The sequence below is a fragment of the Mus musculus genome, chromosome 9, assembly GCF_000001635.26.
Source record: "Mus musculus strain C57BL/6J chromosome 9, GRCm38.p6 C57BL/6J".
NCBI lineage: Eukaryota > Metazoa > Chordata > Mammalia > Rodentia > Muridae > Mus > Mus musculus.
In genome coordinates this window covers 36,113,711-36,139,579 of record NC_000075.6, presented here as the reverse complement: position 1 = coordinate 36,139,579, position 25,869 = coordinate 36,113,711, and the positions used below count along the sequence as shown (strand labels likewise).

The window sequence follows — 25,869 nt, the reverse complement described above, 5'->3', positions numbered from 1 at the left end:
ACTAGGGAGTTAGTGAACAGAATGTGAAGAGAATAAGTAAAAAAAAAATTAAATTAGGCCTGGGATGTAGTTCAGTGGTAGAGCTCTTGCCTAGCATGTCTGAAGTCCTGGGTTCAAGTCCCCCAGAACACCAAAAACAAAACAGAAAAATAAAAAAAAAGAAATTTATAAAAAATTAAATTAAATTAAAATTTAAAAAAATATAAAATGACAATAAAAAAGTTAAAATTCATGGGGACCTATGTAAAGTTAAATTTATTTATACTTTCAGATTTATTGTACTGCACATAACTATCACATATTACTGGATGGGAGAGGAGGATTCCTAGTATGGGAATCTTTCAGCGCACAAACCTAGAAGTATCAACATCAATTAAAATGATCTGGCTACCAAATTATTGCTTTGTGCTATATTTATTTCTTAAAGGTCCAGGGATTGAACATGGGGGGTTATGCATACCAGTTATATCTTCTACAACTGATCTACATCCTTAATCCTACCAAAAAACATCTCTATGAAGTGAAGTACATGAGAGTATCTTTACCTAACCCAGATTAGCTCCTTGACTGTAACTCATTACCTGCAGATCTCTGACCACCACTCATAGACAACTGCCTATTTAGTACTCATCAACCAAGAAGCAGAGAGGAGACACTCTTACCAAGATTAGCTTGTCCATAATTCTCATGACAGAGGTCCTGTGAGTAGGCTGGCAAGCCAAGGCCCAACTTATCTTGGGACCTTGACTGTGTAAAAAGCCCTCTGTGGTAGTAGGCACAAGCTGGCTTCACCTCCTCCAGTGACCATTAACTGTCTGTAGCACCTCAAATAGGAGTAGAGCCTCATGAGACCCTCCTTACTCCATCTATGATGTAATGTTAGTTAGCACAGCCTCATAATTTGGCCCTTAAATTCTTTCCACCTCTTCTTTCATGGTAATCTCTGATTCTTAGATAAGATTTGGACAGATACAAGGGCAAAAAATGCCCTGTAAACACTCAATAGTCACATATTCTCAGTATTTTTCACCAGCTATGAATCTCTACATTAATTGATGCTGACTGAAAAAAAGTTTCTCTAAGCTTTACAGCAGTATTAATCTATGGATATAAATAAGCATACTTAGAAGGCAGTGTAAGGACTGATTCATGTAGCAAACTGTAAGGTTCCCTACCCATGGGTTTTTGATCATTGCTGCCCCTAATTTGTCTTGTTAGTATTAGTAGAATGAACTGAGCTGGTAACTAAGGTTAGTAGAAGCATCATGGAGTGGTACTTGCTGTGAAGGAGACAGCGGTAGTATCAACAATATTGAAAAGGTAGCTAAAAAGTTCTGGGAAGCAGCTTGAGTAGAAACAGTGGGGTACAGAGGCATAAAACAAATTTGGGACACTGCAAGATCTAATTCCTTAAGAAACTCAGGGCCACTAACAAGCCATAAAGACCAATTTTCTTAAAATCTTAGATCTCAAAGCTGTAATTCCAGTCACTATATGAGTTCGTGACCCAACACCTGAGTCCTGTCAGGATCTATCATACTAATAACCACTACATCTTTGTGGTGTCTAATCATGATTGTCACCATGAGGATCCTGGGAGATGAGAACTTCAATTTTAAAAATGATTCCATCATACCGGGTAGTGGTGGTGCACGCCTTTAATCCCAGAACTAGGGAGGCAGAGGCAGATGGATTTCTCAGTTCAAGACCAGCCTGGTCTAAAGAGTGAGTTCCAGGACAGTCAGAACTTCACAGAGTAAACCCTGCCTGGAAAAAAAAAGAAAAGAAAAAATGCCTCTATAAGTTTTTGCCTGTAAGCACATCAGTAGTGCATTCTCTTGATTACTAAATTATGTTGATGGCTCAGACCACTGTGGGTGATGCAGCAGGTGGGTCTGGGTGGTATAAGAAAGGTAAATAAATGTGAACCTGGGACCTAGCCAGTAAAGAATCAGCTAGTCAAGCTTCTAGACCTTGGAGAGTTAAGGTCCCAGAAATGCCAGTAATAGAAGAGCTCCTCCTAACCTATTCACAATTTCTATATTATTGTTGTTGTTTGTTGTTTCTGTTGCTATTTTTGTTATATCCTTGAAGTTTACAAAAAAGAGAGCATTTTCACAAAGTTAATGCTACAGAAAAAACTTAATTACTGCTAGTTCCAAAATTTGAATAGATTACATGTTTATATTTTCTGTTCCTTCCTTACCATGTTTTGCAGCACAGTTACTGTATTGGTTAGTTTTATGTCAACTTGACACAATCTAGAGTCCTTAAAGAAGAGAGATCCTCAATCAAAAACACATCATCATAAAATCTACCTGAAGTGAATATTATACAACATTTTCTTAACTAGTGATTAATGATAGAGGAGCCAAACCAGTGTGGGTAGGGCCATTTCTGGGCTAATGGTCCTAGATTCTAAAAGAAGTCAGGCTGAGAAGGTCATAAGGAGCACGCCTGTAAGAAGCACTTTTCCATGGCCTCTGCATTAGCTCTTTCCTAGAGCTTCTTGTCCTGTTTTAATTACTGTCCTCACTTCCGTCAGTGATGGACTGTAATTTGGATGGATAAGGCAAATACTCCTTTTCATTTCCAAGTTGCTTTGGCCATGGTGTTTCATCACAGCAATGATAAATATAACTAAGAATGATATGATGAGGTATCAAGGGTTGAAGACTTTAAGAACACCTAGAATTCCATAGTTGTTTTTGAAGAGGTATATTGAATAAACTAATGAGTGGGGTGTCAGTGTTGTGAAATGATGTGTCTGGTAAATTGTGGAAATATTGTCTTCTATTATTCATGCAAGTCTAGCTCCTCCAGTGCTTGCTGTGTACTATCTTTGTCTTGGGAGTATGGGAAGCAAGCTCTCCAGTATGGAAGCTGTACTTGGTTATGCATAGAATGTATCAGGTTCTCAGACTTTACAGTATGAATGATGCCAGTCCTCATCCTCCAATAGCTGCTCTCTTATCACAGACCACCTTGCCTTCATAATTTCTCATATTCTTCTATGTTGAGTCATTAGTACATTTTGAGTGCACATTCTATTTACTGAGTATGCACCGTGCATGGTGATCCTTTCAAAGGGCTTTGTCTTCTAGAGTGGGGAGGGGCAAAAGACTACTGCCTCCTAGCATTTTCACTAGCCCCAGGCTCTCTAGTCTAGTTTCTTGCCCTTTTCTTCTCACTTGAATAGATTATTTTGTGCGTGCAGATGTTTGCTTACTTTTATAAAACATGATTAAAAATCTGAGGACATTTTTATAGAACATATTGGGAGAAGGGTATAATTTTTAAAATTAGGAAAATGTTTGTCTTTTTTTTCTCACTGCACATTAGAACAAGCCTATGAAGAAGTGTGCAAGGAAATTCTGTCTGAACCTTTCTAACAAGTGTGGACTAGAAACTGAGAGTCTGTATCTAGGTAAATCTGCTTGGTTACTTGTGTGTGGATTTGTACTTGGCAGAATTTAAATAACTGCTGATTAGAATGTGAAATTATCCCTTAAAAAAGAATGCATCATTTTATCTCTGTTGCATATGTGCTATTTAGATGTTTTTTGATACATGTTTAATGAATTTCTAGCAGACCAAAAATCTACAACACATGAGACGTGGCACAATGGATGCAAATCTTGGTCTACAGAGCATACATAACAAGACTCTGTTGTTATAACTACTGGCGTCATTACCGAGCAGAGAAAGAATGATCTCCTTCTGAGATCAACTTTAGAAATATTAGAAAAGAGATGTGACACTTGCCTATGAAGGAGTATGAGTCTATCCATGGACATCCTGTGCTCTTTGAAGCTCTGAGGAAGCTGGTTCTATGAGATACTTTCCTGAGCTTGGATACTGACAAAACACCCATGGCCAGGTGTGTCAGGAAGCTCCTGCCCACATCCCGGGCACAGCTCAAAGAAGACTCTGCAGCCTGCTCTCATCTATTCTGACCCACCCTAGGTACTTGATGCCAGTTGCTCTGCTGTGTCTTCTGCCAGCCCAGACTGAGATGAGCAAACTCCTGCTCCTCCTGCTGCTGGGGGCTTTTGTACTTGTGTTGATCCAAGGTAAGAATGAGTCTTCACAGGCTGAAATATGGGTGAGGTCAGGGGCTCAAGATGACTGAGAGTAAACTTGGGATGGTGGCCTGAATAGCTGGGATAGTAGTGTGCTGGGAGCAGAGGGAGGTCAAGGTCAGGGTTTTTGCTCATATCCAACAAATAGTACCAAACTGAACAGATAACATGAGAGTTTAGATAGGTTTTAAGGAGTAAATATTTAAATTTTCAAAGCTGTTTAAATGTGAGATGTAAATTTGATTTGCTGAGTCACATTGCCTTATATGTTTCCCTCTAGTCTTGTTAATATCAACAGACAAAAAGCATATTTTTCTTTAGTTGCTTAATTTTTAGTATTTTTTATTAAGTTTTGAATTGTGTGTGCGCACATGCATGTGCAGTTGTGCACATGAGAGCATGTGCCTAGAGAATACAGAAGACGTTGGATCCTTTGAATTTGGATCCTCTGAATTTGGATTCACAGGCAGTTGTGAGTTGCCTGACCTGAGTGCTGAGACTCAAACTCGAGTTCTCTGCAGGAGCAGTACCTGCTGGTAAGCACCAAGACTTCTCTCCAACTCTATTTATTCCTTTGTAAAAAGAAGATTTTATATGAAATATTTAACATACCACAATTTTACCTCTTAAAAGTGCAAAAGCATTTTTATGATTAATGAAATTCAGATCTGTGGACCAATGACTTTTATAGTATTAAATTTCAATGAAAGTAATATAAGGATATTTTAGCTCTAGGTTATCAGAATTACTTATTGTGATGCTTCATTTCTAAAGTGTTCTTATCCATGTTGTCCTAACTCAATCAGTCACAGATTCACTCATCGTATTTATTTTTTTTCCTAGCCCAAGCAATAATATGCATGTCCTGCAACATGTTTGTGAATGGCAAATGTATAGAAGGTGAGGGTAAATGCACCATGGAGGAAGGTGGTGCATGCAGAACTGGAGATATCTATCATTTCCATCCAAGAGGTAATGCTAAAAGGGAATCATCTAGGGAGTCTTGTAAGGAAGTGGTGTTTCTTGTGGAAGAGCAGGCTTGTGTGACTACCAAAGACTATCATACATTCAATTTCAAATATTATTTTCTTACACTAAATATCAATGTTCTTTTCTAGGTGGGTTTCTCTACAACCATACTATACTAGAATGTTCTAAATCATGTAAGGCTTCAGAAGAGAGTTATTTTCATCTGAAAATTTTAACCTTTTGTTGCAAAAGTCAAGATTTCTGCAATAAATATAAAGGAAAGTGAATGCATATGCTAATTTATTACCAGTTCCTTCATCTGCTTCAGTTTCCCTGGTGTGCCTACTGGATCCCCCTCCATACATGCTCTGCTGAAGATGAAGCAAGTGTTTGTTGTTGTTGTTGTTTTGTTTCTTTTTGTTTTATTAATCATTTTATTCATTTACATTTCAAATGATTTCCCTCTTCCCAGAGGAAGCAACTCATATAACCTCTATGCATCCTTCTTTCCTCTGTCTTGGATGCTGACTCCTTCCTACCCAACATCAGATACCAAACATTCTCCATTCATCTTCATTTCCTGCCTTTCTTCATTTATATGTGAAAATCATCACCAATCTTGCTTGTCTTGCATTTATCTCTCCCTCACAATCTCTAAGTTGCTCTGGCTGATGAGCTACCAGGCTTCTAATTTAAACATTATTTCAATGAGCCAAATATTACAAAAATCTTATATTCCTAATAGACAGTGTTCTCTGCTTTTTTTGGTGTGTTAATACCTATTGTTCTGAATCATTCATTCTTGTTTCTTCAAAAAGTAGGAATTCAAATGTGAAGAATATCATTAGTATGTTTCATAACAGCATACAATTATATATTTCTCATGAATAATTTTAAAGAAGGTGTAATTTTATGTTTCTGTAAAGAATGTTAAAAATAAATTCATTTTGCTTGACATTCATTGAGTTGAATTTCTTTTTGGATAAGTGAAAAAATCTACAAATCTAGACTTATACTTTAGAATATCAAATTTATAATTTTAAATAACTTTCTTCTCTTCCAAACAAGAACATGTGAAAAAAGCCTTTCAAAGACTACTATGGAGAATAGTCTAAACCATCAGAACTTATTTTTAAAGCTGTTAAATCAGTAAAGCTGAAATATCAATAACAACAACATAATAATAACATCAATGGAGATATACATAAAACTACACCTAAATGAAGGTGGGTCTCTTTATATGTGACACACCCACACACAAATAATCAGGGATAGAACATGGTGATACAGACAGTATTAATGAGAAGATTTTTATCATTTTGAAAACTGCCTTATTAATCTATATCTACATGATCAATGTAAATCCTGGCCCTTATACAGCAATTTGGGCAATATAAGTGAGTTAATGGAACAAGGATGGTCAACAAAATGTGCTATCAACCTAGCAAATTGACTTGAACCTAAATCTGGTATAATAGCCAATAAATAGTACTTCAGGCTAACAATCAAGGTTATATGAGTCATTGGGGTACTAGTTCCTTATCATTCAAAGTTATCAAGTAATATACTACACAGGAAATCTAAAATGTTGTCATATCCAAGAAGAGGATGAGGAAGCACAATGAAGAGAAATGGGGACCCTGAGAGATAAAAAGAATAGCAGGCAAGACACTAGTGAAAATCTGTTATGGATTTCAGTTACCACACCTTTAATCCCAGTACTCAAGAGACAGAGATAGTGACTCTCTGTGAGTTTGAGGCCAGTCTTGTCTACAGAGAGAGTTGATAACACCCAGAGATACAAGGAGAAACCCTATCTCAAAAAGACAAGACAAAACAACCAACCAAACAAAACAAAACCAATAGAAATATACTTCTACAATTTGTACAGATATGAAGTCCAAGATCAAGCAATGCATTGGTTATCTATTGAGGGCCCACATCGTAGTTCATAGGATAACATAGTTTAGGGGCAGGTGCATGTATCCAGCACCATAACTGTAATCTTAGGTTTAGCATTTAATAGCACATGTGAAAAAAAATATAGAAACCTTTACTAAAATCCTCTGCTGGAGTGCCTAACCCTTTCCACAGAACAGAAAACAAAATAAACTGCAAACGACAAGATAAATTGCAAACTACAAAATAAACATTTTATCCTGTTTCACTTAACTTTCTAAACATTTTAATGAAACACTGATTTATTATACTGTACAGCATTGTAACTGAGGTTCCTGTTGTTTGTCCAATTCACAAAACAATACATTTAGTCAGCAATGATTTATTAAATACTCTACAAACCATAGTGTCTAGCAGCAATCACATAGGCATCTGGGCTTCTTTGAGCCTAATGCCTTAGGACCTCAGTGAGTAATAGACTTCGGTTTTTAATGATATGTAGACACTGACAGAGCAAGTCACCTATTAGTCTTGCAGTCGGATGAAAATACCATGACAGTGACTTTTGCTTTGTGAATCAGATATGGCTGTGATGATTCTTTTTATCAAATATATCAAATTTTATCAAATAAGCCTGTAAGAATGTTTTCAGAGTGGGTCCTTCCTGACTCTTTATGAAATGTGTCTGGAATCTAGGTAGTGACAATAAAGAGATAAAGAGAAAACATACTGCTGGACTATATTATATCTTTTGACACAAATCTTGTACTACTGTCATCTGAGGAATTTGCAAAGTTTCAGAATTGACAATATGCATCATTCACCCATACCATAAACCCACATGTGAACTGAAAAATTCTGGGTTCAAACAAGAACAGTCAAAAAGTTACAGGTAAAAAGAAAATGTACAGTAGGTTTGTTGGCTGGGTTTGGCAGAGAGGTTCTGAATGTGACTAAATATTAAGCAAACCCACTGTTGATTTGGGGTTGTGACTTATTATGGATATAACATTTTTTAACATGTGGTTTATCACCAGCACTGATATTTTACACACACACACACACACACACACACACACACACACACACACACACACTTTCTCTCATAGTCTCAAGAATTTAACTTAAATCATGAGATAGGCTTGATTCATTTATGGTGGATTCTCAACGTCTTAGTAATCTCAGGATTTGAAAAATGATAGAATGATGCTTCCAACTTTAATGTGTCTAGAAAGTTCAATCCTGTGGTTAGGACACTCAGCCTTGTTAGGTCTCAGCTAAGGCTCATTAGCAGAAGATCTGATATGGTTAGTGTGGGCCTGGAAGCTTATGTAGGCCCTGGACACCCACTATCTATGCAATGAGCAGAGGAAAAAGTTCCTGTATTGCAGGGGAAATTGTGTGTTAGTACCTCAGAGTTGGCCAGCCATGCAATACACTAAAGTCTGGAATACTCTGTAAGAGGAAAAGGAGCCTTTATTAGTAATTAAGTTTAGACTAAAGGCAAGAATTTAGATAATTCATTCTTTTTTTTCTTTTTTATAATTTTTATTACATATTTTCCTCATTTACATTTCCAATGCTATCCCAAAAGTCCCCCATACCCTCCCCCACTTCCCTACCCACCCATTCCTACTTTTTGGCCCTGGCGTTCCCCTGTACTGGGGCATATAAAGTTTGCGTGTCCAATGGGCCTCTCTTTCCAGTGATGGCCTACTAGGCCATCTTTTGATACATATAAGTATCCAAGGAGCTAAAGAGATCTGCAACCCTGTAGGTGCAACAACATTATGAACTAACCAGTACCCTGGAGCTCTTGACTCTAGATAATTCATTCTTAGCTACCTTTAGGTTAGTCTGGAAAGCAACTCCGAGATTTAGTAATTTAACACACAAATGGAGCTATTAAGATCTTCAAACATGGAAATTTTTGTCTCCATCATGGGATGGCTGGTACAGGCTTTTCTTAGTAGAGCATTTTCCCATAAATATCTAAGTGGAGGTTTCTTTATGACCAGCATCCTTGAAAAAGATAAATGTATTATTTTTTAAAATCCATGTGATAGATTTAGAAAGTAATTTCAAATTTAACAGCTATAAATACCATCAAGATGTTTACCTAGATCATTTTTCTTTGTTTCAAAACCTATGTACAATCAGGGCAGAATGGAATCCCAGCTTGACAGCACATGTTGTATTAAATGTTAGTAGCATACTAAGTATGTAAAACTGGTAGTAGTACCTTAAGTTTGTAAAACTGAGAGTGGATTAGAAAATTGATGCCCCACAAGGACAAATGTCTTCATTAGAAAAGGTATATATATATACATATGTTATATGCCCTAGTACAGGGGAACGCCAGGACCAAAAAGTGGGAGTGTGTGGGTAGTGGAGTGGGTGGGGAGGGTATGGGGGACTTTTGGGATAGCATTGGAAATGTAAATGAGGAAAATAACTAATAAAAATATTTTTAAAAAAGAAAAGGTATTAGTTTAATTAAACCTGGTTTCTTCATTTACTCTTTCTTCATCTCTTTCCTAGTATGGTTAGAATGGGGTAATAAGGGTTAGGAAGTTAAAGAACTAATAGAACTCCACTGTTAATATCAGAGAGATACAGAGAACATACAGATAGAGTGGTACAGCACAGGAAAACAATTTGAAGCTGAGTGAATTATTAAATCTTGTGGCCTAGCACCCATGCAACTTAAATTCCTCTGTGTTGGGCACTATCTTAGTGTTGGAAAGCTAAGCTAGGTATTCTCATGTATAATAGTCATGCTTGTAAAGCATGAAGTGCATCAAGCTCCCAGAGTGTAGTACATCTGGGACCTGGTCAGTCTCCAGTCATTGCTTTCTACACTCAAACCACCATCCAATCATCCATCCATCTGCTTTTCATTTATTCATTTCTTTTAATCTTTGCTTACTCATGATAAGAACTAGCTGGGTGATCTGTTAACTGTACTTGAACTATGCAGAGTAAGGCTCTGAAGGCCTCTATCATAGAGGGTTAGTGTATAGACAAGGTAATAGAGCAGAAGACTGTCCTTGAAACATGTGGTAGTCTCTAGCCCCTGTCTGCTCAGCTACTGAGCTTGCTCTGTGCTCTTTCATCTTCCCACAGCTAGATGCACAGGCATGGGGATTGTGTGTGCTGTGGTTATTTTTAAGCAGGATGAAATCACTAAAGATACCTTAGAGAACATCAGTAAAAATGTAATTTTAAATATTAGGAGACTATTTTGGATTGCATGCCCTGTGTGCCATACACATGGCCAGGTTTTCAGGAAACTTGTGTAAGTTCTGAGTATTTTAGCTGTGTGATTCAGAAGCTAAGTCTGTGATTGGGAAAATACTACTTAGTTAATTTAGGTATTTAGAGGCTAAAGCTTTACCTGAGGAGAAATTTGTTTTGTAATCCACTCATCCAAAAATCCACTTGTCCCTTTTACATATAGTGTTTGGGTGACATTTACTGTGTTTCTACTATGCTGAGATCTACTACAAAGCAGGCATAAAGGCTGTGAGTACACATTGTGATTACAGAACACAATGAACAAGGTTCTCTTGTTGCTGCTTCCATCACCATTGTCAAGACTAGATAGAAATAAAAGCTCTGTGATCCTGCTCTCCATTTAACCTTAGGAAGCTCACTTAGGAAATAAACAACCCTAGCTTCATCTTTGAAGGAATATGAGATGGATACTGAGAAATCCTCTGCCCTTTACCCTTTGAAGCTCTGTAGGAGTGGTTCTGTGGGACACTTCCCTAAGTCTGGCTACTCACAAAACACCCACAGGCAGGTGTGTAAGGGTGCTCCTGCCCACATCCTGGGAGCAGCTCAAAGAAGAATCTGTAACCTGCTCTCATCTACACTGACCGTCCTGAGCACTTGCTACCAGCTGCTCTCCTGTGTCCTCTGATAGCCCAGACTGAGATGGGCAAGATCCTGCTCCTACTCTTTCTCCTGATGCTGGGGTCTTTTGCTCTTGTGTTCATCCAAGGTAATAATGAGTCCTTCAAAGCCAAAACAAGAGAAAACAGGGACTAGAGATGTCTGAAAGTAAATGTGGCATGGTGGCCAGAACAGCTGTGATAATACTGTGTGGGATCTGAAAACAGTCAAGATCAGGATTCTAAGAAGAGCTGCCTCAAAAGAAATGGAGAATCTTGTGTTGGTTCCACAATGTTCTTGCTAGAGTAAGAAGTTGAGTCTCTCCAGGTTCTCAGAGTGGGATCAGTCACTCCATAGAAAAGAATGAGTTTGAGTGTACTTGTAATCTATGGCTTTGAGTCTATCTCCTTCAATAACCAGTAGCAGCTAATGGATGCTTATGGTTTTCTTTGTAGGTGCTTTCAACCACAGTTATCTGTTAGGAGGAGGTCACTGAAAAGTTTATCTTAAGCCAGTTTTTCATATCAAGTACACTGTTTTGATCAGGTGGATTTGATTATCAGATTCCCCTTGGGGGAGAGGGTTTATGCTATGAAAGACTGTGAATGTGCCTCCTTTCTGTGGTGCCAGGACAATATCTATTCCTCAAGCATTTTATTTTTTATTACATTTATTTATTTATTTAACGTGTGTGTGTGTGTGTGTGTGTGTGTGTGTGTGTGTGTGTGTGTGTGTGTGTGATGCCATACATGTGGAGACCAAAAGACAATTTTTGAGAGTCAATTCTCTTGCCTTTCCAAGTGGGTTCCAGGGATTGAACTCAGGTCATCAAGCTTGATAGCAGGTACCTGTTAAACCATCCCACTTTTTCCATGAGTGTTTTTTTTTTATTGTATTTTACTTTTACCATATCTTCTCCATTAATTTTATTGCACTCTAACACCCTCTAAAGCATTTTGTCACAACAAGTCCTCCACCTACTTTCAAGTCTCCTTTTTGTAAATAACCCATGGAGTTGAATTAGGTTTCTTTGCATAAGCATGGATCTGGGGTTATTACTGTAGCATAGACAACTTAACAGTAGCTAAATCACTGCTGAAAAAAAAAAAAAAAAGAAACCCAAAAACCGACTTCCTGAATTGTAGAACATTAATTGACAATAGTTCCTCAGGGAGGAATGAGACCTCATAATTCCTTCCCTAGTCCATGATAGAAAGTCAATTGGCTTGATATTATGCAGGTTTTCCATTGGTTAACACAGCTGCTGTGAGTTCTTGAGATCACTGAACACATCATATTCAGGAGGTGGCATTCATGGTACTTTCCCAAACACCAGCTCTTGCATTCTTTTTACCTCCTCTTCTACAATGACTCCTGAACATTTGGGGGTGGGATATGAAATAGATATCCCATATAAGGCTGAGAATTCAATAATCACTTATTCCTAGCACTTAGATCAGTTATGAGTCTCTACATTAACCACTAACCACTGCAGAGAAGCTTCTCTCTGAGGGAAACACTAATCTTTGGCCATATACATAATCTTTTGCCTTCTTCTAGAAGGCAGTTTGATGTGTCATTCTAGAAAAAGAAGAATTAAAAGTAGTAGTAGGTTCTCCCTTAAGACCTATGACCTTTTGAGACATGGGATTTTGACCAGCTTTGTATTAGACATGGATTATGTCTAGTGAAGCAGTCTTTAGATCTAGTCAAAACCAGTTGGTTACCTACATACCTTTATTGCACTATTTCACTACTGCAACATTGAGCATATTTGCCTGACCTGTCAGTATTTTAGCATGTAAAGTTGACCAATGGATAATTCAATTGATGAACTTTAGCCTCCAGAATGCTATAGAGAATTTCTGGTGCTATGAACATTAGCCAGCATGAAGTAAGTTTTCATGCCAGTTCTACTGTGATTACTTTTGGTCCCACACCTAAAGACTCTTGTATCAGCAGCAATAAGGTCTTCCCATGCAGTTTTATTGGCAAACAAGAGTGGTATCAATGGCTTGTATTGTTTTGGGGTTCCCTATGATTTCTCAACCAATAGCTCAGAGATCCCACACCTGGCACTAGGATTTTCTTTTTAACAACTGAACTACACTGGAAGCATTATCCTCCCATGAATTGTGTTTAAACTCTGTCTTTAAATTATATTTTTCATTTGTCTACAACGTAGTGGGTTTTCATAAGGATTTCTCAATACATGTTGAGTTTTACTTAAGCCCCTATCCCTCTGCTCTAATCCCTGCTTAAACCTTCCCACCCTCAGTATTTCCCTTCTCTACCTCCATGTCACATGTGTACCTGCTATTACCATCTCCCCTCTAAGAACCCACGCCACTCACCCAGTAGTTCCTTTCTATTTTCACCAACCTTTACAAATACTTAGATCAAAAATAAAAATGTGAAAATTCAAAGCTAGGATTCATAAGAGTGAGAACATGTACTGTTTCTCTTTCTGGGAATGAGTTACTTCAATCATTATTGTTAGGAGCGGGTGTGGCGGCAGTCCCAAAGGCGCCAGAGACTGCAGCTAAGTCATATGACTTGCACCTGACTTCCTCATATAAGACACAAACATCTTGAGTGCTGCGCAGGTGTACCAGGATACTGGTGAATCCAATTTGATGGAGATTTGCCCCTGCTGCCCTGATTAGCTGAAGCTGCGTGACTGATGAGGGGGCGTGGCCTGCTGTGCGTGGATGGGAACTGAGAGTATAAAAGAGTGAGAGGCCCAGGGTTCGGGGGAGATATAAAAACAAGGGAGATATAAAAACAGGGGAGATATAAAAACAGGGGAGATATAAAAACAAGGGAGATATAAAAACGAGGGCGATATATAAACAAGGGAGATATAAAAACAAGGGAGATATAAAAACAAGGGAGATATAAAAACAAGGGAGATATAAAAACAAGAGAGATATAAACAAGAAGAAACAGGACTGAATAAACGTGTGCAGAAGGATCCTGTAGCAGCGTCGTTCTTCCTGGCCTGTTGAGTGCGCGCAACAAGTGGTGCCGAAACCCGGGACAAGAAACATCTTCAGGCATGAGCGAAGACCCCCTACTACAGGGAGGATTCAGAACTGCATCACGGGGAAGGAGTGGTTAATGAAGTGTTCCTGTAAAACAGACTGTTGAGAAGGATCTGGCGTGGATTCAGAACTCTTCAGCTGGGGAACGGTACTGATGAAGAGAAAGAAGAAAGATGAAGACTGAATAAACTGCTGTTAGAAGGACTGGTGGTCGCGTCGTTCTTGCTGGTCGAGAGCAGGCGCAACAATTGGTGGCCCGTACGGGGAACCGACTCCCCCACCGAGTTCAGAACTTTCAGCAGTCAGTGGTTGCCGGCAGGGTAAGTTCATGGTGAGTGAAACTTGGGACCCCAGGAGTTTGGGAAGGACCTCCGATAAAATAGAGGCGAATATAACGTTGCCAGGAAGCAGGTACAAGGTAACTAAAGGTTCCCGGCTTTGGGACAAGTTAAGGTTCCTGGTTTGGGGACAAGTTAAGGAACTATGATAACCTCAGTGTAGTGATCAATAGATCCTCACTGTGTAGTTATGCTTTTTTCTCCCATTGACCCTTTGTGGGTAGGTCTGATAGTTTTGGTCTTGTTTGTTCTGATATATGGACTCTGTTACTGTTTGAAACTGTGTGTAGAGGCAGTCAAGACAGGTCAGAAAATCCTTACAGAGCAACAAGAAAGTATGTCGGAGGAAGAGAAGGGCTTAAAAAGAAAAAGGAAAAAGAAAGGAGACACAGTGTTATCAGGTGGACAGAAAGGACAAAATAAAAGAGCCGAGGCGGAGGAGGAAGGCGAATTAGCTTCTGTGCCTCCTCCCTATGCCTCCTCAGCAGTGAAAACTTGACTCTCGTATTGACTTCCCAGATGGTCACACAGGTGATTGAGGTTATGGTCTCATCACCATGAGGTATTGTGTCCATCCCCCCTGGGATCGACCAGATCAGGTGTTGACGTGGGCGAGAGGGTCTGTTTGTGTGTTTCCACAGGACCAGACGGAACCTCTTTGGGTGCCGGAGAGATTGGTGAGACGCTACAAGAATGAGGCTCCTGATCCAGTTGCCCCTGTGGATGTGGTGGATGGTCCCACAAGCACAAAGGATGGAGCCGAGATGAGAGATCCTTTCGGTATTCCAGAAGCCGATACCAGCTCGACATGACGTTCAAATTTTTCTATGCCTTTTTGATCCCTGAATTCCCCTTAAAGAGATAGCCCCGCTGGCCATCTATCCCTTGCTTCAGGGAAGATGAGCGGGGATGAGAGCCCTGGGATGTATGCTTGTTATAGTGTGTGTGTGTTTTGTGTTTGGCACATGTGTTAGGTGCAGAGTGTGCGGCCCGCACTTTCGCCATGGTAGCGTAGGCTTTTGCTGCAGTGGAGGCGGGACAATCTCCTCAGATTCGGTTTGCCGCTCTAAAAGAAACTATGCTGCGTTATGCCGTGGGGTGCGAGGCTAAGCACTGCACAGAGGATAGCTTGCTGTTGGCATCCTGTGGAAGGCATGTCTGATTGCATGAAGGTTCAGTGTCCTAGTTCCCTTCCCCCAGGAAAAACGACACGGGAGCTGGCCAAGACCTCTCTGGGTGATGAGCCTAAGGGATGGTTTTGTGTAGGGCCCCTATGCTTGCACACTGGGGATCAGACCTCTACCTTCACCCATGAGGCTTGCTTGCAGCAATTAAGATCTGGCCATAGGTTAATTAACATCCTGGCCTTTTGATGCACCTGCCGCAAGCAAAACACAATCTCCCCAGGAGTGGCTTGGCATGATAGAGAGGTAGTCAGTGATAAGACTCCCTGGGCATGTCACCAACCTAAGACAGGGATCAAACCAATGCTGTTTGTCACCCAAGGACGGGTAAGGGGCATGGTTGCGAGGGGCTATCTATAGACATTCTCTCTGCCAGAAAAGAAAAAAGGGGGAGATGTTAGGAGCGGGTGTGGCGGCAGTCCCAAAGGCGCCAGAGACTGCAGCTAAGTCATATGACTTGCACCTGACTTCCTCATATAAGACACAAACATCTTGAGTGCTGCGCAGGTGTACCAGGATACTGGTGAATCCAATTTGATGGAGATTTGCCCCTGCTGCCCTGATTAGCTGAAGCTGCGTGACTGATGAGGGGGCGTGGCCTGCTGTGCGTGGATGGGAACTGAGAGTATAAAAGAGTGAGAGGCCCAGGGTTCGGGGGAGATATAAAAACAAGGGAGATATAAAAACAGGGGAGATATAAAAACAGGGGAGATATAAAAACAAGGGAGATATAAAAACGAGGGCGATATATAAACAAGGGAGATATAAAAACAAGGGAGATATAAAAACAAGGGAGATATAAAAACAAGGGAGATATAAAAACAAGAGAGATATAAACAAGAAGAAACAGGACTGAATAAACGTGTGCAGAAGGATCCTGTAGCAGCGTCGTTCTTCCTGGCCTGTTGAGTGCGCGCAACACATTATAATTTTTTTTTTAGTTTTGTGTGAATTTCATTTTCTTTGCAAATGAACACAATCCATGATGTATCTAAATCACATTGTCATTCACTCACCAATTTGTGGACAGCTAGGCTGATTCTGTTTCCTAGATATTGTAAACAGAGCAACAGTGAACATGGATGTGCCAGTAACTGTATAATGGGTATAGTTTTGATGGGTATATTCTAGGAGTTATAAGATTATGCCAAATGTTATTTCTGTTTTTACATTTAAAGAAAAACCTTTATGGTCCTTTTCCCTGTACCTGTATCAGTTCACATGTCTATGAAAGAAAAAGGGTTGCCCTTTGCTCAAATCCATGTCAACTTATCTTGTCATTTGCTTCCATTTGAGGAATGGGGAAGGGCACTATGTGAGATAAAATCATTATGTGTTTTTTATTTGTATTTTCTTGGTTTTCTTAGCATGTTGGACATGCTAGGAAAAAATGCTTATCATCTGTTTGTATTCTCCTATTGAGAGCTCTCTATTCAATGTCATTTAAAAAGAACTGGGATGTTTGTTTTCTTAATGAATTTCTTGAGGGTTGTTGCTTTTATATTTTAGATAACAACCCTCTGTCCAATATACAGTTGGCAAAGATTTTAACTCTATAGGTTGCCTCTTCATTCTTTGTTCAACTGACACTTTCCTTTACTGTGTTAGGAGCTATTCAACTTCATGATTTCCTACCATCCTGATTGGGACACAGGTGCAAACCTAACAGTATGCCTCAAAGACTGCAACCTGGCCAAAGCCAGAATTCATGCTCTGGGGAAGAAATTAAAAGAAGAAATTAATTTCAGGACAAACCAAAATTCAAGCAAATGTGAATTTATTAAAAATATTAAAAGGGGGTAAATAATCATCACTGTGATTAGCATTATCCTCTCCCTTGGATGAGAAAGTTATGCCTGCTAAGCATGTGTAGGCTCCTCAAGGGAGAGATGCAGTTAGGTTATTTTACCATAGGAACATATGGGCTTAAGCAGCTCTGGAGTTATGTCTCTAGTAGTGCTAAGAAACCACCTGCATAATAAAGTTAAAGAATTTTTCTCAGAAAAAAAAAATGGAAGTGAAATTATGAAGTGTACCCTTAAGTTCCAGGGAGGAAAAGCATATATATGCCTAGTAAGACCTGGTTATATGTTCATATCACCCTAAGTAAGAACAACCTAATTATTGTCCTTAACACCCTTGATTTAGGAAATTTTTATTTTGAAATCTACATTTAGCACTAAGTGAGCACAATTTCTTCATAGTATTTGAAAAAGTGTCTTCTTTAAAACACATATTATATCTGTGGGCATTAGTCAGTGCCAGTGGTGTCTGAAATCTATGCCTTTCTCAACAGTAAAATCAGGTCAGATGCTAGAGAAAGAGATTACCCTCCATCTTGGATTTTTCTCCCTGTCACCATAATTCTCTATCTTTTCATTTTGCCTAGGTCTCATTGGTGAAGCATTGCCCTTATTGCCCTAGGGATTGGAGCCCTACTCAAGAACTTGTTACCTGTGCCTATTTCTTGGAGTTTACTTTCTACTTTTTCTACTAGGAGTTTCTGAGTTTTGCATTGAGGTTTGCTCAGTTTGGAGTTTATATCTGTGTATTGTGAGAGATAGTGATCTAGTTCATTGTTCTACATACAGGTATCTGGGTTTTTTTTCAGCATTATCTACCAAAGATAATATCTCTACTGGGTCTTTTTGGCATGTTGTCAAAAATCAGGTGCATGTAATCATATTGCCTTATATCTGGGCCCTTTATCTAATCCATTTGTCTGCATATATGTTTTGTGCTAGTAGCGTGATATTATTTTTATCATCATCACCATCATCATCATCATGTATTTACAAGGGAACTTTAGGTGTCAGATTTGCTTACATAAATACTTTTATAGTTTATTGCACAAAGGCATTGTATACAAAGGAATACCAATAATTATATTTCCTATGCAATCAAAATTGTACAGATGTCAAACCCTTAGCTACTTTTTAAAAAAGTCATTAATCCAATCAATTTGGTATAATACATTATTACCTGAGGTTGTGTTAGGAAAATTCCTCTGGGCTATGCTGTGTCTCTGAATTCTTTAATCCTCTAGCATTCTTAGGCTCTATAGTCATTTTCTCTCTCTTTACATTTTTTTCCCTAGTCCAAGCTACAGTGTGCATGGTCTGCAACTCTTTTAAGAGTGGACATTGTTCGGCAGGCAAAAACAACTGCACTACAAGATATAAGCCTGGATGCAGAACCAGGAATTACTTCCTATTCTCACAAACAGGTAAGGTGTTTGAGCTATTCTGAATGCATTCTTACCGAGAAGAAGCTATATTCCTCCTCGGGAAACAGGGTTGGTACTGGGGGAGAATGGCCCCTCACTGTGAACACCATGGTATTTTGGACACTAAATATAAATATTTCTATCTTCTAGGCAAGTGGGTCCACAATCACACCGAATTGGACTGCGATAAGGCATGTATGGCTGAATCTCGGAGCCATGTATCTTGGAGCCTTGAAGATATCTACCTTTTGTTGCAAAGGTGAAGATTTCTGTAATAAATATCATGGCCAAGTAGTGAATAAGAATATTTACTAACTACCAATTCATTCAGCAATGGCATTGTGTCCCAGTTTTCCATTTCCTCTTCCTGGCATTTCTCAACAATTCCCTCTGTATGTTTAACATAAAGTAAATGTCCACACAAACTATCAGTTGTGCTGAGAAAAAGAAAAATGTAAGAAATAGATGAAACATAAAAGTCATATATAATTGTAACCTACTGGCTATTCAAAAAAGAGAGGAAGGGTCATGCATTCAAAGTTTATGAACTGTTCTTTGCATTTGGCTAGAGAAGCTCACCATTCTATGATGATGCTCAACTTTGAAAGGTCTAATTTGATAAATGATGTCTATTTTTCATCAGTAATATATGATAATACATAATACATAAAAATGTATTATGAAATACATATGTAATCTTTTGTAGGAATTCATATTGGGTGTCAACTGCCTTTTGAGGCACAGAGAAAATATCACAAATGCATGATTTGATTTAGAATACCTTAGATATTAATAAAATTCACTCTACCAGGAAATCTTCCCTGTTCTATCAGTCATAGCAAGAGCAAGAAGAGCCATGAATCTGTTTGCCAATATTCAATAGAAAAAAGTAGGTGATCAAACGTCCTCACTTGTGATCAAGGTCTCAAATACCTATGTGGCTGTTCTAGTATAAATTTCTAGCTCTGGTTGTACCCCAACTTGAGGAAAGATAAGAAGCACGTAGCTAAAGAGAGTGTATGTGTTTTGTGTCCTTGGTAATCAGAGAACACTGAACTTCTCTCCACTAGGTGACAGTTTACCAGTACTGTGTTGCAACTGGGGTCTCCATCAATTATCCAAACTCTTGGTGTCCCTTCCTTTGTCTGGGATGTGAACCAAGATGAAAAGCGATGCAAGAAGCACCTTGGTGAGAAACAAACACACAGAGTCTTGTTGTTTAGTGAAGGCAAACTGGGAAGGTTTTGTGATTCACATTGCTGAGAAGCTGGCCAAAATGCAGAGAGCAGCACACCATGAGACTCCCATCCTACACTGATCCACCTAAAGTGCAACACCTACTCCTAAACTCAGGAATCATGAATCAATAGGGAACCAAAAGATGGTAATGGTTGAAGACAAGAATATCTGTTCCTAGGTATTATCTTCTCTATGTGACAGGGAAGGTGTACCCAAAAATTCTCTACAGCAGCGTTGCCTCAACAAGATCTACATAATAACTAGAGGAAATATCTCAAGGTTCCAACCCTACATCCCTACAAAATGAGCTGCATGCAACTGTGTCTAATGAGAGAAGGAGAGAGAGAGAGAGAGAGAGAGAGAGAGAGAGAGAGAGAGAGAGAGAGAGAGAGAGAGAATAAAGGCTTGCGAGTTTAAAGGGTAATGGGAATGGGAATAGGAAGGGTGAAATGTATGTCAACAGATGAAGTGTGTGAAAAATTCACAAAATTTAACCTTGAAATTAATAACATGTAATGTTTAATCCCTAAAACACCTCTTTCTGAATATTTTTACAACTCTGGTAATGTCAAGGAGTATGTGCGGGAGCAAAGACTACAACATCTCTCTGACTGTTATCTAAGGGAACAGAGGGTCTCACTTGGCTAAATTTCTGTGTGAGGCAAGTGTTATCTGTAAGAGTGAACAATGACCCTGCATTCCTGCATACACAGCAAAGACACCTGATCCTCATAATGCTGGTCAACCAATGAAAAGCACAAAGCAATGCTCACAGAGTTTAATCTTGATCATCCTCCCCCACTTATAGTGCTGGGAACTGAGCATGGCAGAGAGGATAGGAACACTAGTTTTAAACTGGTTGCTCCTGTATTTTCTCTGTTAACAAGCTCTGATAAGACCCATTCCCATGTCCTTTCAAAAAAATAGGCTTCTGTTCTTTTGCTGATTAATGGATTTAGCTTGAGATTTTAACTTATATACCAACGTGGACTAAAACTCCAAGATAAACCTGAATCTGTGGACCTCAGGATGAGATTACAGGTTTGTGGTAAGATTGGAGGTATGTCCCATCATACCTGGTTTGTTCAATGAAAAGGATCAAGGCAAAAGATTTATGTATGCTAGACAAGCAGTCTACCAACTGAGTTAGAGTTGGTAGAACTGTACCTTCAGACAAAACTCTACCCACAGACTCAAGTTTCAATAACTATCATGCCTTACAGGCATTATTTATTTAGGGGTCTTAGAATATGTTACAACTGGGGTATGGATCTGACATAGTATTTTCCAACTAAGCTTTTTCTATAATTTGAATTTTTCCAGTAAGTTTAAGCAGACTCAACCTATTGATGTCATTCTGTCTTCACTTTTGCATTCACTTTACATACATAACATTATTCCTCAAACAAATAATCTATTTATTTCCATTCATGGTTTCTATTACTTCATTACACACACAGACATAACTGCATGAGTGCACACACACACAAACACACACACACACACACTTAAATTGTGAATCACACTATAAGACTTCATTTTTTCAGTGAAGATAATGACCCCCATTTTAACTTATTTTACTGAAAATATTATGATTTAATTTTTAAAGATGAATGAATTCCACTGTGTTTATAAATATGACATTTTCTTTATCCATTTATCTCTTGATATATTTCTAAGCTGGTACAATGTCTGATATGTTGTGAACACAAATACTACAATGATAATCATGGACATATCAGTGTCTCTGAGTAGTAACTTAAATTTCTTGGAGAATATGCCAAAGAATAATATAACTAAGTCATAAGATGGTTCTATTTCTAGTTTGTAAAGGACCTCCTTGGTGATTTTCATAGTGGTTGTGTAAGACTACATTCCTATGGTGATAAAAGTTTCATTTTCTCAACATCCTGGGCACACTCTGTTCTCCATTGTTTTCCTGGTGACAGGCATTCTGGCTGTGGTGAAACAGAATCTCAAAGCAGGTTAACTTTGAATTTCTCTAATGGCTAAAAATTTTGACAACTTTTCAAAATCTTTTGGACCTTATAGTTTTTATCTTTGAGAAGTATCTGCTCAATTTGCTAGCCCATTCAAGTGAATCATTTTTGATACTTAATGCTTACCCAATGGTTTATTTTACGTGTTGATGACTTTTCAGCCTTTATGCTCTTCTGTCTTTGATGACTGCTTCCCTTTCTGCACATGAGACCTCTCCAACTTCTAGTGTCTTTCACTCTCTTTCTTCAGTACTGTAAGATTTTCACTATAGTAGTCTCCCTTTCCTAAGGTTTGTTTATAAAATACTCATGTATTTTAAACCATTATAAATATGACATTCCCCCAGATTGTTTTCTAAGTTAACTCATGATTGTCATGTACAAAACTTGGCATGTCTCTCTGCACAGCATTGCTTAAATCTTACTAATTTTTTGAAAGTGTCTAAGGGTTCTGGGAGTTTTCAGCTGGAGTCTCTCTGAAGACATCATCAAATACGAATTCATTGATTGCTTTATTTCCCGTTAATATTCCTATTTCTTTCTTACTGCTTTCTTATTGCTTTGGCTGAGTCATTGACAAATATATCAAATAAGAGTGAAGAGTGGGAAACTTGGTCCTGTTAGAAAAAAAATGGTTTCAGGGGTTTTCCTGTTAATATAATGCTTATGAAAATATTCTCTATAGCATTTCTTAGGTTGAGGTATGTGAGACCCTGCTAGTCCTAATTTATTCAGTGCTAGATTTTGACCATAACAGAATATTTGACAAATTTGGAACCCAATAGAATAATCAAACCACAGTTTTAGAACACTTTGAATACATTTTTATTGGCAGGCAGACCTCTATGAATTTGAGGTTGACCTGGTCAACAAAGTGAGTTTTAGGCCTATAATAGCTACATTGTCAGATGCTGTCTTGTGTGTGTGTGTGTTGGGGTGTGTGTGTGTGTGTGTGTGTGTGTGTGTGTGTGTGTGTGTTTCATTTTGTTTATTTGTTTTTTGTTCATTTGTATTTGAGGCAGTTTCTCTGTTCAGCAGTCCTTGCTGTCATGGAATACTCATTAAAGACCAGACTGGCCTCAAACTCACTGAGATCTGCTTGCCTCTATTTCCCAAATGCTGGGATTAAGAGTATGTCCCACCATTCCTGAGTGTCTATTTGATATATCAATCAATAATATTATACTAGGTACCATTAAGTTCTATGTTAAGCTTCTGCTAATTCTTTATTGTTAACATCATCTAATGCTTTCTGTGCATTATTAAATTATCAGGAGTAGGCAGTTAGGTGATTCTTCTATTTATACGTGGAAACTATGAGTAGGGAAACTATGAGCCAAGTAGCCCTTTTACTGGGAGACTATGTCATGGAAGCATGGTTGGTTGGAATTTTCTAAATACACTACAGATGATCATTATAACCACAACTGAAGATGTGCTTGGGCAGGCTTCATAGCCCTACAAAGCAGAGTGGACTTCAAATAACCCTGCATACCACGGAGTCCCACTAGCCAGACAAGGAGAATCTCCTGAGGTTTCCCAGCAGAAGTCCTGACTTTGGTGTTGACTATACTCTGAATGGTACTGACATGCTCATTCCTTCAGAGCAGGGACAATCTCCACATAAACTACTGTATAGACTAATAGGTTGCTGGCTACAATTTTTCCACATCTAGGAGACTGCCCCCTCCTGTACTGCTCTCTCATGCTTCAACTCAGGCTCAATAAAAGTCTTCTCTTAAATATTTTCCTTGTCTAGTTTTGATCTCTCACATTATCAAAGCAAGTTTAGCTGGTAAAATGGAGAGAAGACGAGAAACAAGGGTCCACCGTGTGCTGTTGATAGTAAGATTATCTAGTAGGTTGTTTTTACCATTAGCACCAACTACAGCAAGGAAATGTGAGAGCAGAATAAGAACAGAAATAAGTGACAGAAGAGATTTGCTATGTTGCCAATGTGGAAGAAGCTTACTTAGGATCTGCTTCGGGGCTGTCTCATGTACACTGTATTTTGTCCTTGCCTGAGTGAATTATAAATTCACTAGAGGCTGGTCTTTTCTCTGATTCATCTCTAATTATCATCTGTTTGGCACTAACACAGCATGCTGTAGGAATCAATGCAGGAGAAATTGAAAACTTACTAAAGCTGTGTCTCTTTCTTCTTTGCTTTGAAACTGGAACATATTACCTGCAGGTTGGCTCTTTGTCGACTGTAGGAAGAAAAGCAAACCCTGCTTTGTTGGTGGTGTTGGGACATGTTGGTGACTGAATCATATTTGTTAGCAAAAACATTGGTCCAGCTAAGCTATTCAGAAGTCAAATAACATGCTTTCTCTGGGAATGGTCAGTGTGGCACCTGCTTCCTCTAAGCAGTCTTTATATTTTCAGGTTTCACTGAACAGTGTATGCTATGTCAAAAATGGAGAGGGTGTTCATGAGAAGCAGTCATGAATTACACACCCTAATGAAACATGTGTGATCCACAGAACTTGGATTGCATATAAATAGAAATATGTGTTCTCTGTGCTTGGGTTTCTGTTTCTCAAGCAGGATTTGAAGCACCAACTCTAGCACACTGTCCTTGAAGTAAGAGTCAAATGATATCCAGGTATGATATTCTAAACCTTGTACCAGGCCATATGGTATGGTAATGTTTTGCTGTGGTAATGTTAAGGCATATCTTGAGTTAATGGAGCTTCTCACCAACATTGTATTGGTATATTCAGCAGTCCTCTGATCCCCAACATCTCTTCTCTTTGTGGTCTGACTATATTATTTTATATGCCATAACAAAACACCACAACCAAGAGAGCTTATAAAGAAAACGTTTCACTTGGGAGGCAGAGGCAGGTGGATCTCTGAGTTTGAGGCCAACCTGGTCTACAGAGTGAGTTCCAGGAGAGCCAGGGCTACACAGAAAAACCCTGTCTCAAAAAACAAAAAAACAAAACAAAACATAATTAATTAATTTGGGGCTGCCTGGCAGTCCCAGGAGCAAAATCCATGACTGTCATCGTAGAGAACATGTCAGCGAGCAAGAAGGCATGGTGTGGAGACAAGAGCTAAGAACTTACATCCTCAGTCAAAACCATGAGGCAGAGAGAAACAAAGAGAGACATTGAAAATAGCATTCACTTTTGAACCTTAAAGACCATCCCCAGTGATACTCCTCTGCCAACAAAGACTTCCTAGATCTTTACACATACTTCAGCCAAGTATGAATAAAGCATTGGTATAGTCAAGCCTATGAGGGTTATTCTAATTCAAGCCAAAGGCCTTAAAATATTACCCCTTAAATGTGTCACTTCTCACACTCTGTCCTGGTAGCTCTGGCTTTTGTAATGCTCCATGAGCTTTTATCCTAGCCTGGAATCACCTTCTGTGGAAAACTTTCTCACCCACAGGACATTTGGGAGCTTCTGATTCGTGTACCTCCTGGCATCATTCAAGTCATGCTCTTCTTGTCACTCCATAGCATCTGGGTCTTTAGTGCTAATATTATCTTAGTCTCTACCTATCTACATACTCATCAGTGAGTCCTGGATCCCAGCATGCATTGACAATTGCTTTATGCCTGTCTGCTTTAAAGGGAGATAACGCTATGGACCAAAAGGTCTAGAACCTTAAGCTTACCTATAAGTGCATGTTTCTCCTATAGCTGAGAAAATGGACTTTCTTCAGGTGTAGTTTAAGAGCATATGGCACAAATGCCAGAATGGAGCATTCGTTGTTATTGAAGAAAATGCTTTCAGTGAAAGCATTTTCACACCAAATGTACTCAGATATGAGATTGTTTCCTGGCTCTCAAAATTATTTTTTTTCTTGTTTCTTCTGAAGATGATGAATTACAAAATGCATACTCAAGATACATGAAATTCTGTGAATTTGAAGAAAAAAATTCTGGAAGTCTAATGGTGCATACATATTGCTGTGATTATGAAGATTTCTGCAATGATGTAGATTTACCAGTCACATTGCCTTAGTGAGATCT

The 25,869-nt window shown here is 38.8% G+C and overlaps 1 protein-coding gene and 1 long non-coding RNA gene across 3 annotated transcripts; both read left to right on the top strand.

Annotated features, from left to right (window-relative positions):
- The first annotated feature begins 3,949 nt into the window (after positions 1-3,949).
- Gm3434 (predicted gene 3434) lies at positions 3,950-5,293 on the top strand. Its single transcript, NR_030729.1, has 4 exons — positions 3,950-4,073; positions 4,549-4,618; positions 4,926-5,054; positions 5,201-5,293. It is a non-coding gene; the product is annotated as a predicted gene 3434 (long non-coding RNA).
- Positions 5,294-10,734: 5,441 nt separating this feature from the next.
- On the top strand, positions 10,735-20,216 carry Gm5916 (predicted gene 5916). 2 transcript variants are annotated; one of them, XM_006510490.4, is made up of 4 exons: positions 10,735-10,956; positions 18,511-18,639; positions 18,790-18,898; positions 19,710-20,216. In XM_006510490.4, exons 1-4 carry the CDS (start codon positions 10,890-10,892, stop codon positions 19,711-19,713), a joined length of 309 nt encoding a protein of 102 aa, XP_006510553.1. In that variant the 5' UTR covers positions 10,735-10,889; the 3' UTR covers positions 19,714-20,216. The 2 variants fall into 2 exon arrangements, with proteins under 2 accessions (XP_006510553.1, NP_001161059.1); NM_001167587.1 differs by lacking the exon at positions 19,710-20,216 and having other exon boundaries at positions 10,801-10,956; positions 18,790-19,646.
- The last annotated feature ends 5,653 nt before the right edge of the window (positions 20,217-25,869 follow it).

Excerpts from the sequence above, each read along its gene's own strand:
- Gm5916 (XM_006510490.4), top strand. The coding sequence starts at position 10,890 with ATGGGCAAGATCCTGCTCCTACTCTTTCTCCTGATGCTGGGGTCTTTT. Across the intron at positions 10,957-18,510 it reads TGCTCTTGTGTTCATCCAAG|TCCAAGCTACAGTGTGCATG; the intron begins GTAATAATGAGT and ends TTTTTTCCCTAG. Across the intron at positions 18,640-18,789 it reads CTTCCTATTCTCACAAACAG|GCAAGTGGGTCCACAATCAC; the intron begins GTAAGGTGTTTG and ends TCTATCTTCTAG.